This window comes from Haplochromis burtoni, unplaced genomic scaffold (genome assembly GCF_018398535.1).
Source record: "Haplochromis burtoni strain Fernald_Lab_line unplaced genomic scaffold, NCSU_Asbu1 Contig_329, whole genome shotgun sequence".
In the NCBI taxonomy this organism is placed as follows: Eukaryota; Metazoa; Chordata; class Actinopteri; order Cichliformes; family Cichlidae; genus Haplochromis; species Haplochromis burtoni.
The window spans coordinates 223540-244552 of record NW_024582690.1 but is presented as its reverse complement, the minus strand read 5'-3'; the positions used below and the strand labels follow the sequence as shown (position 1 = coordinate 244552).

The 21013-nt window shown below is 40.0% G+C and overlaps 1 protein-coding gene across 3 annotated transcripts in view; it reads right to left on the bottom strand.

Moving 5' to 3' along the window:
• Positions 1 to 21013, bottom strand: part of lrp4 (low density lipoprotein receptor-related protein 4) — a 122549-nt gene that overhangs the window by 37545 nt on the left and 63991 nt on the right. For all 3 annotated transcript variants that reach the window (XM_014340032.2, XM_005942158.2, XM_042228524.1), the window contains exons 3-6: positions 7232 to 7348; positions 1674 to 1787; positions 1449 to 1565; positions 932 to 1060 (exon numbers count right to left, since the gene is read on the bottom strand). In XM_014340032.2, the coding sequence (XP_014195518.1) occupies positions 932 to 1060; positions 1449 to 1565; positions 1674 to 1787; positions 7232 to 7348 (477 nt within the window). The remainder of the gene's footprint in view (positions 1 to 931; positions 1061 to 1448; positions 1566 to 1673; positions 1788 to 7231; positions 7349 to 21013) is intronic.

Genomic DNA, 21013 nt, shown 5'->3' with positions numbered 1-21013 from the left:
TGTCGAGGAGCGTGTCAGGTTACCTTTCACTGTGTGTTATACTTGTATAACTATGCATGTGACAAATAAAGAACCTTGAACCTTCTACATAAACCTTTCACAATAAAGCTCAAGATCCTGTTGAGATTTTTCAAAATAAACTGAATCATGTGAAAGAGCAGATTATTTACAGATGAGAATTAAAAAAGAGGCGCCAGATGCTAAAAAATAAATCTTAGACTCAAACGTTAGAACAGGCTTTTCCCCGCAGCACGCCGTGTAATAAATACTCACAACTTATGTCTAAAATTATGTCCAAAATGTATAGTTTCATGCATCGGTTAAAACACGGGACGATAGATGTCTTATATCGGGATATGAGATTTTGGTCATATCGCACAGCCCTATCTGCACCATGCTTTAACTGTCAGCATTCAGTATCTGAGCCCAGTTTGGAACAGACTCGGTCGGTGTAACCACTAAAAATGATGGATGTTAAACTTCCTGTTCAGATGAGCCTTTAATGTACTTTTAAACTCCAGCTGAACTAGTGCAGGAAGCTGTAACACATGAATCTGAGTTGCACTCAGAGGAAAGGCAGAGAATAAAAGGAAGGAGAGGCAAGAGAAAACGGAAAGAGCTTTGCCTTCATCCACCATGCACAACACAGTCTAGTGAGAGCCACGATCACTGGCAGGGATCCTAAGAAATGTTTATCTGTGCCTGTGTGTGTAATCAGATGACAGCAATTCTTTACACCAGCCGGAGAGGCACGATTGGTCTGGATCACCTAGCTAAACACTGAGTGTGTTTCCTGTCAAATCTTTACTTCTGCCCAAAACTTGGATTGGTGTCTAAGAAGTACACTTTTTTTCCCCCTGGAGGTTTGAGACTAGACCCTGACGTCTACAATGCTGCAGGTGTGTTTCTAGCTATGCGACGGGGAACTCACAGCAGTCCGATTCATCCGACCAGTCTCCGCAGTCATCATCTCCGTCACAGTGGTAGATGTCCAGGATACAGCGGCCATATGCGCACTGGAACTCCTCCACGCTGCAGGTGGCTGTCATCACATCTGAAGCTGCACAGACACGCAGACATGTTAAACAGATGCTGGAAAAGATGGTGCAGCAGTTGGCTGTCGGAGGCACTTTGAAGTTTTGATGCTACTTTGCTGAGTCTGTCAGAAACTATACATGAAATGAAGCAGAAGCTCAGCTCTACATTGAGACAGTGAACACATTTACATGGTCTGGGGTAAACTTGTTACTGTGAGATCTTGGTTTACATACAGCTTTACTGGTAAGCATATTTGCCCCTTTCTGAGGCCACAATTTTGACTTTACATGCTGCAGTGTACCATCACTCTGATCTGACTTGAGTTATCGTGGATGATGCCCTACAAATATAAGCTGGCCTGTCAATGTGTCTACAAAACAAAGCTTGTGCATACTCTCTCAGTAACTTACGGCAATTTTCCTCATCTGATCCATCTTTACAGTCCGTGTCTCCATCACAGTACCAGTGCTCAGCAATGCAACTCCCGTCCGTGCAGCGGAACTCCTTGTCTGAGCATTTACGCATGTCTGCCACGGAAAGAACACACAGGCTCATATACTATTACAAATACTGTCGGAATGAATAAAGGCCTTGCATGCTCGGGCTTAGGTGAGCCTCTTTGTGTGTGTACCCACCACACTGTTCATCACTGTTGTCCCCACAGTCGTTGTCGCCATCACAGTGCCAGAGGCTGCGAATACAGTAGCCGTTTTGACAGTGAAACTCGTCCTCCTCACACTCCCTGGGAGCTATGCAGGCAGAAAAAAGTGACAGACTTCAGAACACCATATAACACAGACACAATGAAAAGACACTAAAGCTACCCTGAAATCTGGGCAACTCTAATTCTTTGAGTCAAACTAAGAGCAAAAAGCTGTGAAGAAAAAAAAATGCCCTCCATAAACAGGCGGATCTTTCAGAACCACTGCAGGTCTGTGACTGCGAAGCTTTCAGGCTGAATGTCTTGTTGCTCAATATGAAAATCTCTAATTTACACGCATTGCAACACAGTAAGCGATAAGGTTGTGTAAAGTGGTCTGTGTTACAGCTATAATAAATTTCCTTTTACAAAGCACATTTTCAACACCTCACAAAAGGCACAAAATAAAACCTTAAAAATAAAAAAAACAAAATTGGCTCTAGCTGAATACATGATGGTTAAAGTGGATGTTAATAGAGACGAGCTTTCATGGAAGAAAAAAGTCAAATGTTTGATTTATTACTCAAACCGCATAAAAGCCTTAAAATGATCGTTGCATTTCAACCTAAAAATACCAAGTTAACAAAAAGGCTACTTTCTTATTTGTTAGGAAACATTCAGAGAGGCTGTGAAGCTGCAACTGAAGAACTTTTTTTTTGTCTAAAAATCCAGGACTGGATGTGTTATGTCAAGCAGGAACCAGAAAAAGTAGCCAGCGTGAATGTGCCAAAAGCTGCCATTTCTCAACCAACTACTTGGGACGGGCTCCAAAAACGAGACGGCCCCCAAACACTCCCGTCCAACTTTACAGAACTACAACATGTTTACAGCCTGGTACTAAAAAATAGTTTTGATAATCTGGCTTGTTCTGTATTACAGAGCATCCAAGAAGTTTGTGTTTCAGTCAAGTTTTGGTATTTTATAGTCTGTTACTAATATAATTTAAAGTATGTTTGTCTGTGTGTTAGAACTGAACACTTTACTGATTTAACCCACTTTTATCTGACTTAGAGGCAGATTCTGAGGCATTATGGTTGTGGGCACACTGCTGTAAAGTTGCTTTAATGCATATTCTTCTAGTCCAGCTCAAATTTTGGATTGATTTCTTTCACCAAGCTCTAGCAGCGTGCTTTATATCTTAATTACACATAGTGCTGGCTGTACATTAGGAAGTGTTTCATTATGCAGTTAACCTTTAGACTGGAGATAAAAGGAACATTAGTCATTCGTACAAACAGTTGACACAACAGAGAGACAAAGTCACTCCCTCTTGTGAGAGTTCAGCCCTGTGACAGTGTTTTACTTTCATACCCTTTCATTTATCGAAACAACTGGTTCGCCTTGCTTCTTTCATCACACTTCCAAAGCGCCGCCTTCTACCGTTACTGCTGCAGTCGATGGCAAAGCACGGCTGGAGCCGAGCAAACAGGTTTGCCAAAGAAAACCAGTGATGTCTGGGCCCTGGCAGTAGGCAATCTATAATTTATCACTGCTGTGTGTGAGTGTTAGACAGTTACGACAAAGCAAGAGAGATAAGAAGAGACAAAAACAGAAGGACGCCCACAGAAGAGACGACCCGACAAAAAGGAAAAGGGTAACGCTCGTCTTTTTTCCACTGAAAGCTTTCATCTTTTCTCAAGAGTATTACAGCACCACACAAATACACCTGAGAACCACACTTCACTTCTCAGATGAGTGACATGACATAAGAACCCAGAGCCATTGCACGTATATATGATCTGGGTCCAAATTAATGTTTAACAAAGATCCAAAAGGGAAGCATCTTTCTAGAATGTTTTCCATATAAAAACATGACATATTTAGAAAGTTCTGACAGGGATCCTCTACATTTGGGAATTATTACACTCATCATTGGAACTTGCTTTACACTACAAAATCATCCACTTTCTAAAATTAGTTGTTTTAGCTCCATTTTCCCTCCCTTTAAGCCAATCCTCTTCTGATTGGCTGCCCTTCGCAAACAGAAGATTCGCATAACAGGTGGGTGGAGCTTTTATACTCAAAGCTTAGGGCTGTGTGCCTTAAATGACCATCTACTCTCAGTGACATCATACAGAGCCAAGTGTATTAAAATAAATATCTAAGACTAAACATTCATGAGCATGCTATTCATTCAACTGCTAAATTTGCGCTGACCTCGCCCCCACCAGTCTCCTCTCAGCCAGTTCGCCCCGCCCCCTTAAAAAAAAAAAAGTATTTTGGTGGGTTCCAATGAAAATTTAATTTTACCTGGACAATTGACAATCAAACTCGTTCCATTATTCAGGTTGCAAGAAAATAATTGATTTGCCCCCTATTCTCTGCCTCTCCCATGCTCTAGCTCCCTTCCCATAAGCGAAGTAAACAGAGTAAGGTCAGAGGTCAACAAGCCCTCAAGAAACTCATCATTCACACAGCAGCCAAAAGTCAAAGGGCAAAGAGCACTGGGAGTCGATACCACGCTCTCTACATGTGTGTATGAGCTGAGACAGGTGTCGAAATATTTATTTGCCAGATTAAAATATCTTTTGAACGTCAAGATTTCAAACCCCTTTTTTAACACACACACACATACACACACACACACACACACACACACACACACACGCACGCACGCACGCACACACACACACGCACGCACTGCTCTGCACCGAGGCACACCTCACTCTCCATGTTTGTCTGAAATCTTGACAGCTACTTCGGTTCCAGCCAAGCGTGGAGGATTGTCTCCCCAGGCCTAAATAATGCAATGAAACCACCTCATCTTAGGGAGAAACCTATACTGGCCAGCACATATTGGGAACGGAGAGCCAAACCAGGTAGGGGGAAAGAAATGGAGAAAGAAAGAAGCATGAAATAATAAGTATGGGAAACAGAGGAGGGAGGAAAATTTACTGGGCATGAAGATGAAAAATTCATAGCACCCTCATTGCAGACAGACACCCCCCACCCCCATCAGTAAGTGATTCAGTGTCTGGCTGCTCATGCCATATGTGGGCCAGCACAGGAGGAGGAGAAATCACCAGGTGACAGAAAAATCATTCGCAAGCTATCCTCTACCTGCTGCACCTATAAACTACTTGAATTTTGAGAAAACAGTGAAAGTGGCGTCTGTGCATAGGCCATTAAACAGATTCTATTGTATTTAAATACAGCAAGATGGTCCCTGTAATCCTATGCACATGTCCAACATTTAATTGGCTAGAGTGACCAAATGGTTCACAAGACTCAGTGCTACAATCAACAGATTAGCTCTACAGATTTAATGCTAGTGGTTTGGTGGGGAGTTACATATTCATTTTATTGGCTTCAAAAGCATAAGAAGGTGGTTCCAGTTTATTTTTTAATCAACATGAAAAGAAAACACACCAAACTGAGCAAAAATATTCATACACTTTTGCTTGCCAAAATAAGAACCTCATTTACTATCACCGTGACCCTATGCGTCATGTTATCAAGCTATCCAGCCAACACTAGCATTAGTCATATATCACTTTTTCTTACAAAAACAGGCCTCGCTTGCATTAAAATAAAAACAAAATGGGAAGGCCAGATTTCTACCATACAGAATTTATAATAGCAGTTCCCAATCAAGATATGAGGTCATGGTCATCTTTGATATCCAATATATATGGAACTACAATACTGTTAAAACCTTTGATGTGTATAAACTAAAGACGCACAGTTTCAAGCTACTGCTACCAAGACCAGGAGCTACCAATAGGACTGTCACTCTGGTCTATAGTTACCAACCTGCTGAGTCAGAAGCTTACTAAGCCAGCCAAAAGCAAAAACGTTCCTTCTTTTGATTAATAGCTACCTTCCATCAAAAGCCTACCCAACCCAGCTACCACTCCTCTGCAGAGCCAGAATCACAATACAGATTTTGTGATCTACTCTTAATTCCACATTAGCCAAAATATGCTGAAAGACAAGTTGTTCCCGATCTGATGTACAGAATTATCAAGTGGAGTTACTTTTGCCCTTATTTTGTTTTTTCTACTTTTCTAGTTCTACCACAATGGTGAATGATCATAAAGTTTCAAATAATGAGCCCAGCATAAATGTGAGTTCAAATACTTGCAGCTCTGGCAGGAAGTATCTGTCCGGGCCCCACCCACCTAACGTTCTGTTTTTGAGGGGCAGCCAATCAGAAGAAAAGCTGAAATTGATCACCCCTAGGTGATCAATTTTAAAAGAAGAGTTCTTTAAATGGCTCTTTCAGAACTGGTTTAGAGGCGGCATAATAACAAAATATACAACAACCAGGATTATTATGAACTGTGAATCAATCAAAGTTACTGTAGCTGAGTCCAAGAAAGAAGGTTTATGGTTGCAAAGAAGCATAAGAGGTCTATGTCAAGTTCTCGGTATTGTCACCCTTATACCACTTTTATTGGGGCCAAAGTAAAAAATACAATCGCCAATAATTGATATGAATTGTATAATTTAAGCAACATGTTGTTGGTTGAAGATCCTTCACAGATCTAGAAGTGAGTTACTTGAAGGACACTGCCTAACTGCCATGTGTCGACTCCATCAAGGACATGTCACTGCTTGTAACTATTCCAGTCCTCCGCACAGAGTGTTAAAGTTGATCGAACTGAATCGCCGAACTTGCTTCTGATGTTGTGATAGAATGTCCAGCCTGCAGCATGCATCCACCCCGATCAGGTTGCACACACAGAGCCTTCTGAGTTGTCATGGGTAAATATAGAGACTAAATGTGGATTCAGAATCTGACCACTGGCCACACCTCAAATAAAGAAGAAAAAAAACCCACACAGACAAGCAGTTGTACTCCTCTACTTCTGATGACCTCTTTTAAAGAGCACAACTCCTATTCTTAACCTCAAATGAATCTAAAACTGACCTTCGTTAAAAGGGCAAGCACATTGTTGAGTTAGTAAAATAGGATGGTTTCCTTATCATGTTTATCTGACAATTTTCTGAAGGCTGCATTAACCCATTAAAAAAAAAAAAGACGGAAGTGAGAACAGAGAAATTACCCTCCTCTCTCAAGAATGTCCTCAAAATCAAGCAAAATGTCTCACATAGCAACACAGAGACCACAGATACCCTCACTGTAGCGGTCAAAGCTTCAGGTTTTTCCTTTTAGTTAAAGTGTTGTCACGATTCTGCCTGGTAGGAAGCTGAGGATACTTCAGCAAGAACACACGACTTAGAACACAGATAACTCCTCAAAACAAAAGAGGAGCAAAATAAAGTCAAAGGTCAAACAAAGTCTTGTGCTGTGACCGTGGGAGAGCTGACCTTTTGCCACAATGTTTTCGTGTGCACGTGCGATTGCCCGTGTGTTTGTGAGTGCAGCAGACAGGCAACGCTTTTAGACTCTAAACAAACACCTCATTGCACATGGCTGCCTCAAACATCTGTTCACTTTAATAAGTCATCCCCTTGAGTAAAACGGAGCAGGTCGAGTGTATGTCTTTGCTACTGTTTGTGTTTTCAAGAAAGACAGAGTGTACTTACGGCAGTCTTGTTCGTCGGAGTCATCCTCGCAGTCGTTGTCTCCATCACACACCCAAGAGCGACGGATACATTTGCCATTGTCACAGTGGAAGTCCAGCGGTGAGCAGGTGGGGAGCACTGCAAGTAAACGAGAGCAGACAACAAGGCTGTCAGCAGAGAAAACAAACAAACACACTGAGCAGCTGAGAGAAGAGGACCACAAAAGAAAAAAACTCAAACAACATGGATGGGACGTGCTAATGTCTTTATGAGGATATTATAAGCAGTGTTGCTGACCAATAAATTTTGACAGTTTGCGTCAACGTCCTCTTTTTCTGACAACTACAAGACAATAACTAAATAAAAACTAATGCATGAGGACAAAAACTACGATGAAATGTATTCACACTTTTGTCAACGAATAAAAACGAGATGAAAATATTCTGAAGTAATCTTAAGCGGTACAGTTAGACACGGACATTTGATCTGCCCCTGGGAAACTAGCTCCCATGCTCCACGTTTCTCATGAAAACACTAAATGTCAGCACTCGTGAGGAAGAGAAGAGCAGACACATGGACATATTATACATTTGCTGTCAACAAATGACGCTTTGTAAACTGTGTGGAGCAACTATCACAGCTAAATACATTTTTTTTTACTCCATAAAACTAAAAGAACTTAGATTATGACGAAAATCAAATGACATTTCATTCAAAAGACTGCGACTAAATTTAAATAAAAATTGTCAAAATGAAAACTAATATTAAGTACTTTCAAAATACCTACTAAACTATAGGCCAGATACTGTTGAGGCTTCAAGTGTGCTAGCATAGACAGCTACAGCATTTAGCTGCATCTAATCTGGACCTCTTCATGTTTGTGCTGTTAGTATCAAGTATCAGCATTTTAATGGAACTATCTGACAAATAACATAGTCTGCTATGTGGTAAAAACAATTTTAGTAGTTTATACTTTGATTTTGGTATTTGATTATAATGCGATTCGTGTGTATGCCATATTCCTGTTTGCTAACTATACTCGCTAGTTAGTTGCTAATTTCTGGCTCCAAGACACCAATATGGCAGCAGGCTGAACACTAATCCTGAGGCTTCAAAATGCAGAGTCTAGAAGCAACGATCATTTTTTATTTGCAGTTTAAAAAGTTTTACCTCTGTCTGTTCCATTTGGGCTTGTGTAATTATCTAGATGTTTGAGGGAGCTTGATAAGAGCATGTTTTCATGCTGCAATCCTAATGATTGACGAGTAGTAACACATTTGTGCTCTCACTGTGCGACACAGGCCCACAGTTTTGGAGACGCGCACAAAGATATAGCCTCCATTCTTCCACCCTGGTCATATTTCATCTGGGTCAGCCCCGAATAGCAAAGTGTGTATGCAGCTTCAGATGAAAAAACAAACAAACATACAAATATGCTAACTTAGACAGTGTAATGCTGCAGCAGGCATTTTTAAACAATTTTCAACATTATTTTGACCATGCCACAGATGGGACAAGTACTCATCACAACTAAAAATAATTATTAATCATAACCTAACATAACACAGTCATCACTCTTGCGAGGCTACTAGGTGCCCTAAAGGTCAGTTTGCCAAACAGCTGAAATAAAAAATCTTCACTCTGTATCTGGTCTAAGTTCATTGCGTGAGGCAGGCCTGGATCCAGGCATCCTCTTCTTCCCCACCTTTTTTCTCCTAACAGAGGTACTGAGCTCAGCTCAGCGCATTCCTCCTTAACTTCATATCCGCTCTACAGAGTGCAGCTACTTGCTATCTAAGCACCACCCGAATGACTGGCCCTTTGTCATCTGCAGACAGAGCTAATTTAATTACAGGCCAGAGAGGGATGGAAGTAGGAGGGAGAGAAGGCGAAGGGAAAAGAGGGAGCAGCGGCTCCTTACTATGGACTCTCACCCGACTGTCAATAGCAAATATGAAATATTGACCAAGCAATGCAGACTTTATGAAAAATGTATGACGTCACGCAGCGAGTTAACCAGCCAGGCAGACAGGCAGACAAGCCAGGACTCGGGGAGTGAATTAAGCAAGTGTGCATCCGTGTGTGTGCTGGGGTGTGCCTTTGGTCTCCAGGGGGAAGTAAAACCCCACTGACCCATATACCCCAACATGGATACTACATTATTCAGAGAGAGAATCATAAGCAAAGAGAACCTGTCTCCCTCTTGGTCTACACCTCACATTCTCTTCACATTCTGAAGATCTCTGTCTAAATCACACAGTCACCCCCCCCCAATTCAAACAGCCACTGGATTCAGTTCAATATAAGATGTAAAATCACCTTACAGAGACATCACATTAATTTGGTACGTGTCACTTTATCGCAGGAAGACATTTTAAGCAACTTTACATTTTTGTCAGCTAACAACATATTTTATAGAATCTGTGAGCCCCTTTCATAGAGGCAGTCCTTTCAGGTAATCTGACAGCATCTTAACATATCAGCTTCATGTCTGAATGCTCACACCGGCTACTTTTTCTGTAAAAGTTGAGATTGCAACCTTTCTGAGGTGGATCCAGTTTTTTGCCCTCGCTTATCATGGTACGAATGTCAAATCATGCCGCTTGCACGAGAATGCAACTGCCTATGGATCTAAACCAAACGTGTTGCTCTAGACACTAAAACACAACAGTTTTTGAGAATACTCTAAACAAGAATAATTTGAGGAGGAAAAAAAACAAAAACACTAGTCCATAAAGATCACAGAGCACCAAAGACACTCGCCTTTAAAGGCCAGAGACACGTTTTCTGACTTTTCCATCAAAAACCACAAAACTCCTTTCATGTATGTTGAAATCTAAAATCTCACGTCTTATAAGACTGACATGTCTTTAAAAGACTTTAAGTACAAGTCTTTACTGTGATGAAGAAAGAGTCTGTGACATGTCAGAATAATAATGTTCACCAGTAATAACTATAATCTACATTTTGACAAAGTGTTCGCAGGGGCTGAAGTTAGCTTGTCGCTTGCATCTGTGTGTAGAAGTCATCATTTTGAGTTTATTACATATCTGTAAAATCAGAAAACAGGAGAAATCATCCATAAACATTTCCTAACAAAGAAAGCTTTGTAAATCTACAAAGGCATTACAACAGTGTTTACTTTATTATAATAAATTATTCCTGAAATGGAGACATGATCCGTCACGATCTAAGAGCCACATTTTATGAACCACAGTAAAATAGTTTATCTGTTTCATGTGCAACATCTCTTACAACATTACTGAAATACAGCCAATGAATTATGAAAACTACAGTACAGCCAAAAGAGTCTTGTTTAAATGTACTGAGTCACCCTTAATTTCTTTATACTTTCCCAGGAAATTGGAAAATAAATGCAATAGTTAGCAACTAAAACATGCAAACATACATGCAAATATAGTCTATAAGGCAACACTAGACTTAATACAATTCCAATATTATCTTTATTAGTTCTCCAGGCTTCTTGAACGACATCTGAAGCTCTTCTTTGGATGTTTGATGCCTTTAGTTTGTTCTCTGTCAAAATGATCCCACACGGCTTTAATAATGTTGAATCCACGTTCTGTGGACTGATAAGTTTCCATTGTGTGGTTTTTTGTTTGTTTTTTTAATTCAGGTATGCTTTTACTGCATTGGCAGTGTGTTTAAGCTTTGGACCAAAGCCATTGCCAGTTGGATGCTTTCCAGTTGGTATTGCAGGGCGGTTCAAAATCTGATCTGATTTAGTAATCTTTTGATAAGATCCCCTACACCATTGCCTGAAATGCAGCCCCAAACCACGATACAGTCTCCACCTGAAAACTGCCAATTCTTGTATGTTCTACCAGTTCAGTTTCGCTGCACACCATGGCAAAGTATGTTAAATTTTGGGCTAACAACAATTTGGGAATTACTTTGTTGGTGCAAAAATATTACTTTACGCCTGTCAAATTGTGTATTTTTCATAGATTGAGCTAAAAGAAACGGTTTAAATTGAAAGATTTTACAGCAGGGTATTAGTAACAAAGTGGCTGAAAATGCAATTTAAATATGGTTCTTTAATAAGTTGTCTGTTATGTGAGACACAAGTCTGGTTTATCCTTTGAATTAGGAACCTCACCGATTCCTCTGGAAATGGTATGTTACAAGAACTGAACTGAAATTGAGAGAAAAAGCAGCAAATGTCCAAACAAATATTGAAAGACCTTCAGAATGCAAGCAACACTGTAAAACTAAATAATAATGTAATAGTATACAATTTTAAAGCTTAGTAAGCTTTTATTTGTTGTATTTGAGTGTTTCTTGATAGTTAGGGTTAGGAGTTGAAACCACTGGTGAAAGTAAACAGGAAATGACATTTTGTGAAGACTTCTATGGTGTGGCTGAAGGGAGTGATGGCTAAATCAAGTACAAAATTTAAAAAAAAAAAAAAAACACAGGTCAAGTAGTGCCGTTTAGAATAAATTTTACAAGATTCACTCTTAAAAGAAAATTTCAGCTTAGATAAAATAAGAGTTTAACTCATAATGTCCCAAACAAGCAGAAACCCAGCATTGGCACAAATGTATTTAAACTTGTGATATCCTGAGAGCCTATCAGAAGACTGATGACAGCTGTGAAAACCTCTTTTTTTGTTAAGTAAAGTGATCAAGCTGCATTCCTGTACATTTCCTGGTCAGGCGTCAGCAGATTTATGGCCTCGAACAACAAAAGGAGGAAAAATGCTGCGCCGGAAACGTTTCAATAAATAATTCAGCTTATCTGAAGACTTAGAGATTGTGGTGTTAACGCGCACGCAAAAAAGCACACATGCAGACATAAGCAAACCATCACTGCACTGGCTAAATAAACATATTCTGCTTAAGTGCGGGACTGTTTAAGCACATGAATTGGGAGATATACAAAATGCATGCAAATAAAGAGTCCAGGACGAGTCAGCAAGAGAGAGAGAGACAGGGAGAGTACGTAGGTGTGGCCTGCTCCAGGTATCAGGTGGATCAACAGGGAGCTTGCTAGGTAAGTTGATGAGGTCTCCTCGAGCTTTGATCTCTGTTATCACATGGATTCTGCTCTGCTCGGCGCTGCTCTTCTCTCGACCGCTGCAATCCTCAGAGGCTGACACTCACGCATGTGCGCGCACAGACGCACACACACTTCAACACTCACAAGACCCTCCATCCGCTGTGTCATCTTGTGCATTCCAGTTATCACTTTATGATGAACTCAACTAATATGAACTCCACCTGCTACACTCCTACATTTCCCAGGATTGTGCGAATTTTATTAATAGCTGCAATGATGTACATGCTTCCCTCAGCCCCACAATAAAGTAAGACAGCTCAGAGAATGATGTCTTAGCGAAACCCTGGTTAAAGATGGCATCTGACTTCAAAACGGGTGCACAGCTCATTGTGATGATGAGCGGCCTCATGAGCATCTTCACATTTGCAGTTGGATAACAGTTGCAGCTGATATCCATTTACCCCCCACCCCCCCACCACCACCACCACAAACTTTTTTTTTTCCTTTTGAAATTTATATGGTTGTTTGACCAGTTCATTCACCTCCCATAGTTACACTTTGAAGTGTTCCAATAGTACAAAATTTTTTGTCTCAGTCATGCTTCAAAGCCTTCAAATATTGCTCCTGAACATTTTCCATTTATTCTTCTGTGTGATGCTGTCCTCACACGTGTAATAGAACACACACACACACACACACACACACACACACACACACACACACACACACACACCCTGACCTTCACCAATGAGCTTTTCTCATCCAAGCTAAAGAATTCCCACTTGCATACTATGTGTTATTCCCACACAAACAAAGATACACACCTGCAAGTCTCATCATCAACACCAGCCTCATTCCTTTCCCCAGTTATTCTCTGGTGCACACGCACACATACATACACGCAGTGAAGAAACAAGAGTGTAAGTGTAAAAGTTGACCTCTTTAGCTACACTGAGAGTTTACCTGCATTAAATATTACAGTACAAAGTTAAGTCAATTCTTAAAGCCTTGTTTTTCCATGAATATGTGCAGTATTATTTTAGTCTCCGTATTCTGTAACCATGTAGCCAACAGATATTGCTTGATTACACTGCTTCAACTTTTAACAAACAAATGTGTGTGAATGCATGCAGTCATTTCCTTATGTCAAACCTAGAGCCAAAAGACTAAAAAAAGTAAACATGGGTCTCCACTGTGAGTAAATGTTTCCTGTTGAGAAAATAGCAACATGGAGATGGAATGACCCGTTTTGAGATGAAAGAGAGGGGAAAAAATACAGACATAATCAAAGGTGAACTATACTTGTTAGTAGGGCTGCCACGATTAGTCAACTATCAAAATCGCCGACGACTGATTTAATAGTCGACACGTTGTTTGAAGCTTCAGATCACAAAAGACGCAGGAATAAGTAGTAGGATTTAAGAGTGTAATAACGGACTGAAACAGAAGATGGCAGCACTGCATGTACAAGGATGCCAGCTGCCGTTAAACCCCGAAGAAGAAGAAGTAGCTCTGTCCCAGAATTCATAGCGCAGCTCAGTTTCCAACAATGGCGGCAGGTAGTTAGTTTTAATATTACTCTTATTATTCTTTCTGGGTCACAAAATAAACTTTTAACATATTTTTAGGCGAGGATGTAACTGCGTAAACCTCAAATATCTGCTCAGTTTATCAAGACACCACATATTTTCAAAAGCGCTCCGATGTTTTCGGAGACGTTTGTTACCCACTAGCTCGATAGCTAGCCGGGGGCAAGGCTCACTAGAGCCCGTGAGAACACCGGACTTCCGGCAAATCGTTTTCAAACCCACCTACTCAGGTTAAACATATATAAGTCACTTAGATAACTTAAAAATGTTATTGTTTGGCTTTTTTTTTGTATTTTATATGTTCCTGAGTAAATCGGTTTGGCTGAGATCAAAGTTATAGTTTTTACACAGCTGAATAAACCTCAAGCAGACAACTGATTATCAGAAGCATGAGATGTTCGAGAATATACTCCGGTGTCCCGTTATATTTTAGATAGCAAGGAGTTTATTAAACTTCACCGGAACAATCTGCAAATTTCATTAAAATTTAATAAACTATCATCTTGCCTTTATTTTTAGTTAGCACATACTTTAAACACTTAAAGCTGTAAGCTAATAATAGTTATATAAGAGCAGATGAATGCTGGTGCAATAAGCTGTACGTCTAATGTTCGACTAATTGCAAAAATAATCGGTGACTAGTCGACTATCAAAATAATCGTTTGTGGGAGCCCTACTTGTTACATGTGCAGGCACATCAGTCCTGCTGTGAGATTTCTGCCTCCAGCCCCAATCAATGGGAGGATGGAATATTTGAGGAAAGTCTGAATTCTGAACAGTTTCTTAAAAAAAAAAAAAAAAGTGATTATCTTGTTAAGTTTTTTCTTTTTCTGCTTTCCAATGCAACTTTCAGGGCAGTAAGCACCACGAGGCTTTAGTGACCTTCATTACAACAGGGTGAAGGCGCAAATCTCAGAAACAGACATTTAAAATACAGCCAAAGCTGTTTGCATGGCTAGATATCCATAGAGATAACAAGAAAATGGAACCGTTTTCACACAAGCTCTGAAGCCCTAAACTTTTCCATTAGGCTTCAGCCAACAGAGCAGAGTGTGAGAATGCAACTGTCACACAGTTCTTGGTGTTTTAGGGTTTCTGTGCCTCCTTTTGCTTTGACTTTTCCTCCCTTTCTTTCTTTCTTTGCCTGTGTTGGTAGACACATGATCTAAGAGAACTTGTACATTGTTACATTATGTTACAAGTGATAATAATGAGCTCTGTTAAGTGTGCACGCTTACTGACTGCACGTCTGACTTGCATATGCATGTGTGTCTTTGTGTGTGTGCGTCTTTAGGAAGATGTATGTGGCCGTCTTTAAATGGCCTTGAGTTAATGGCCTGCCTCCTCACTGTAGAGTAGCTGAATCAAGTGGCTCTAATGGGACCAATATATCTGCCTAAGCGCCGCTTATCACACCAGCTCGACGGATGGGAGGATGAAAACATGAGGGAGAGAGGGAGACAGAAAAACAGATGTGCACTCCAGAGAGCGACACAGCTTCTTTCAAGCTTAAAAAGTGCAAGGATGTGCACGCGCATGTCACAAATGTAAGGGTGTAACGGTGAAAATTGATGACAGTCTTTAAAGTGTTATATAGTCACTTCAGAGGACGAGTCACTGGGATGTCCTGCCATGGTGTACTCGTGTCTGTACACTGTTTGTTTGTTTCTGTTGGCTACTGTACAGCATCTAGCTGGTAAACCTGTGTTCTAATCAAAGCGCTTGTGTCCCATTTGGAAAATGCCTTTCCCAACGCCAGATGACATGTGAATCCACCGAAAGCCGAGATGGTCCAGTTTCCACCGGCACTTAAACGCAGCATGTATTTGTAGATCCGTGTGGAGCTGCACACGTGTTTATTTGCAAAGTTGTTTTGCACGTGTTCAGATTGCTTGGCTTTAGCGTGTAGACTAGCACGTGCATTTGTGAGAACTAAAATTGCTGCACACATCAGTAAATCTTTGTTTTTCTCTGTGAATCATGTAGCGTGCATCTGTGTCTACTTGGGAACTACAGCTTTTTTCTTCTAAACGGATTCATGGTCAGAGGGTGTGAAAGTCCCGTCTTTCATTGCTTAACCCACTCTGGACTTGTGACATGGCGGCAAAAGTAATTGTGAAACTGTGCATAACCTTGTGTCTTTAATTTTGTTTCTGCAGGCTACATGACGATGATGATTATGATAAAAAATAAATAAATTCAGCCTTTTCACTGCTGAATGGAACAAACTCAATTTACATTTGTGTCAGTAGAAATTCCTTAATGAAGACCTTAATACAATCAGTGGCATAAAAAGAACCGTTAACAGTCTGGAGCTGCCATACTTCTGATTCATTTCCAATCTAAATGCAGGAAGCACACATTGAAAAATAATACAAAAATGTCTCAAAATGTAAAAGTACGTCCCTCGTCCTTCCTTAAACCCAGACTAATCCCCTCTGTCCATCTCTTTATTTTCCTCTCGCAGCCGATCCCGACAGAGGTGGCTTATCTGATTTTGGGCAGCTCTGGTTGCTATCCAGCGCATATTTGAGCCCGTCAGAGCACAGTGGTACTGCCAGCACAGTTTTTTCCAGGAGTGTGTCTGGCGGCTGCTTGTGTAATGGACTTTTTCCTCCACCTATACAGTAAACAGACCTCGCCCTGTCCACAACGCCACTTTGCATTCATAAAACCCACTGAAAACTCACAGCAGAATTGTGTTTACTACCTGTCTGAGGCAACATAATCAACTCTGTCCAGTGTTTATCATAGTCTGCTGTATAAAGCAAACCCTCAAAACAAGTCACCAACAACTGTTTATTCCTGTTTTTATTACCTTATTTATCACCGGCTCTTTTGCACAAACTACAAAATAAAGTGCAAGACGAGGGAACTATGCACTGCAGTGGCACAGAAATTATTTGAATCTAATACTTGCTGCAAAAACAGCATCCCGGGAGTATTAAAGCAATCCATCACAAATATAGTTACAGAACAAACTAAAATATTTCTTATCTAAAAAGCCCCTATTCAAAGAGCCATTTTACAGCATATTTAGCATATTTTCTATGCTTAATGCAAAGAGATTAATGCTTATGTGGCATTTTAAATGTTGCTGAGTCTATAATATATCCTCTGATACATCAAGATTAAAATGTTAAACTTCCAACAATAATAGTCTCCATTATGAATGAGCATGATCAAGTAAAACGCATGCTCGACCAATTAAAGGATGAAGCAAATCCAGCCCTCCCAACCACAGCTGTTCACTCCATCATTCTGCCTGAACTTTCCTGGACTAGTCTGGACCAGCAAGACTACCATATTTTCCGCACTATAAGGCGCATTTAAAATCCTTTAAGTCAGTGTGCCTTATAATCTGATGCGCCTTATCTATGAATTCTAGCTGTGTTTACTCTACTGTGTTTACTCTTACTTTACTGTGACCTCAAACCAATTGTATGTGGTACACGGCGCTCAAAAATCTGTCAAAACATGTTTTAGTAGGACTTTGCTAAGCTACGAAGCTGCACCGCCTCATGGACTGTCTGAGCATTATGGCTACCGTAGTCAGGAGCCTCGTGACTTGTAGTAATCTGGGCCCAAACTCCGTCCGCGTCAGGTCCCAAAGTCAAACGAACACTGTGTAAATTCTTTCATCTTTAATAAAATGATCAGTGTTGCTGCTTTAACAGGTGTAACAATTGAGTTTAACATCCAGGCATCCATGAAAACAGAATTTATAAAATTTTACGAAGTTATAAGTTAGCAGGAAGTTAGCAGAAAGCTAGCTCGCTAGTTTCGCTAGTTACCTAAACATGTTCTGACAGAGATTTCTGGTCAAAAATAAAACATACAGCTCTGCTATCACTTCCAACATAAATGAAGACAGAAAACTAAATAGCAGTAACATTTGTAGGGTTACTGAAGTTGGACTAACTGGTATATAATGTGTGCTAGTGCTCGTGATCGCTAGCGACACAGCTATGTTAGCATAACAAAGCATAACACAGTGAACCTGGAGAATGAACGCTAACCTTTTTCCTTTTGATAAAAGTTCCCGATGTTTGTTTTTTTTTGACAAATGAAATCGCATGGAAAATTGCTGTAAACGGACCAAACTTCAGTAGGGGAGAACAACTGACATAAACCAGCCACAATATGAGGTTAGTAATTAATGTAAGATAAGATAACCTTTATTAGTCCCACACATGGGAAATTTGTTTTGTTACAGCAGAAAGTGGACAGTGCAAAGTTACATAGCAAAAATTAGAAAAAAACTGGAACAACATATACTGTTGTTCCAGTGTTTATAGAGCAGCTACCAGAGAATTCAACATTAATGAATCAATGGTACGGAAGTGGAGGAAGCAAGAGGAAGGAGTTGAGTAAAGTTTGACTTATCTGACTGTTTTGTTTCGTTTAATGCGCCTTATAATTCGGTGCGCCTTATGTATGAAAACAGACCTGTTTGTCTACTGTGCACCTTATAATCCGGTGCGCCTTATGGTCCGAAAAATACGGTATGTTAAAAGGCAGATATACAACAAAATTCACAGTAGGAGACACTCATCCTCTGAAGCAAATCGTTGTTCGTTATATGGAAATACTTTGGATTTACTTCAAATGATGTTAACCAAGAATAAACACATGCAAACAGTGCTTAGAGTCGCGTCTGTGCCGCAAAGTAACAAAGCCAACTTATCCAACCACCTGAAAACACGCCACAAACTGCAATATGATGACTGCATGAAGGCAAAGACAAACGATGCAATGGTTGCTTACTTAAATCGTCCAACTTCAACTCAAGACGTCCATGAAAGGGACCTGTACAGCTCCTCGGAGTATCGAGCACAGTCACAATTAATTTGATCAAGAATCAGCAGCATCCACTAAAAACAATAAGTTACAAATGTAATAGGAAAATGGCCAACATACTGAACAAAAGATGCATTATCCTCCAACTATTTTTCCATGTTTTGTATCTAAAGGTACAAAATAAATAAATTAAACAAAATTAAAATAAATAAATCACTCAAAGTACAAATGAATCACAAGAGTGGCTTTCCTGAATGACTTACAAGTGTGTGTAAGATTAGTGGTGATACAGCACATTGACAGGACATTTTACCGTCCATTATGGCAGATTAATGCTGAAGCATTTGCTTGTTGCCATGACAAATCTCTGCGGAGCGCTTGACACCAGTGAGTAACACTTAAGCGCTGTCATCCTCACAGCCCACATATTTTCCTCTTAAGAAACTGAATGACAGGAAATACTCTGGTGCAGACTAATTCAGCATTATATGACTATTAGGATCATCAGTCTCCAGCTGAATGAATGCATCCATTTTCTTATGTTAGCTTTCTTGAAATTTTATATTTAACTATCATATTCAGCTCACAATACACAGGAAAGTGCTTGTGAGAACATGACCACAATTTGGGTGAAGACCCATTAGGCGATCACTGTGTGTAAGTTTCACTAAAATCTGAGAAATATTCTAGAGAGATCCTTTAAAGCAATTCTTAGGATCGTGGATAGAGAGATGGATATGTCATCATGCCATAAGCTTATCAGCTCTCTGGAAGGATGAGCTAAAAAGGATAAAAGGATAATAAACAAAGTTAAAATAAAAGGTTCTAAAAGAGAAGAGGGTAAACGGAGAGACTTAAGACTTAAAACAAACTGAAAAGTAACAAACTAATAACAGAAACTATTGTAAGAAATTAGTATAGGCATTTTTTTTTTTTTGGGTGGGGCTTCGGGGTGGGATTGGTAAAACTTTTGCAGTATCATTTTACGAATGTAGTGCTGTGACACTTCGAGAGTGTAAGTTGTTAATGATAACATGTGAGGTGACAGCTGATTCTCACATCATATTACAAGTGTGGAAACCTGCCACTGGTTCATGGCCCAACAGATTTTTTTTTTTTTAAAAAACACACGGCACCATAGAACCCATACTAGGTAAGCTAGCCCCTTATTGCTCTCTCTCCACCTATATCACATTTGATTAATGCAAACGTGTGCTTGAGCCATCAGCAAAATCAACTATTATTCTGGCATTTATTCAGAAAAAAAATGAACAAGCCGCTCCAAGATGTAGAGCATTAGAACCTTTAGTAGAAAAATCAAGAAGCCCAACTACCAGGTGAAGTACCGGTACATGTGAGCACCAAAACACACGTGTTAGCTAAATGACGACAACAACAACAAAAAAAAAAAACTACAACTACAATACAGTTCCACCCGGAAAGAACTAAATAGGATCTATAAACCCTCCTTTGTTATTCTTTACTTTTTACCAGCACCCACCAATCTATCATTCCCTACTTTTAATTATTCTATTAATTGTGCAAACCGCACGCGCTCACAGCCTGAGGTGATATCTGCAAAATGTTTATTTAGTCTGGCTGTCAAAAAAGTTCAGCAGAACTGCTATAATTGTGCAATTCATTATGTATCAATGCAATTTAATTAAGTGCAGCGACGCAACAGCACTCTGTGTTTGTAAAACTATTTTCAGTTCTGGCTGCCATTTTCTTCACATGAAACGAAACGCCGGGATCTGCGGCCATTCCCTTATTGTTTGGCACCAAGCCCAAACCCTGCAGTAAACATATTATTTTCAGCAGGCGGCTCTTTTCAATCTCTCTGATTTGAGCTGCCATGTGAAAAATATACTATTGCGCCACTTAAACACCCCTCTGTACCCCAGTTTTGGACAGCACAAAAGCTCTTATTGATTTTTAAAATCAACAAATCAGACCCACATTTTGTTTTCCTCCAAATGACTTAAAACCAACTGTAAACCACACCAGCTAAACTCTTGCTGGGGTAAAGTACAGAAGTTGAAACTGTGTCAGATTAAGATGTAAGCCAGCAGATTTGGGCAGCATTTATTAAACATTAGGACTGCATCAACACAGCACTCCTATTTCTTTTCATCAAACTAAAGCGTGGGCAGAATCTCTGACAAAACAACACAGGGTTGGCAAGGGAACAAAAAACAAAAAAGTTTCGTCTGCCAATAAAATCAATATCAGCTGGCAAAACACAGCATAGGCTAAGACATGTAAAACAATGTTAATATGAAACTCACCAAAATCCAGAAAAATGTGATGGGGTAACACTTGCCCAGCTTCAGCTTGAGGCATACAAATCACAAGTAGGGGAGACCGGGGATAGTTGTAACGTGGGTCAGTT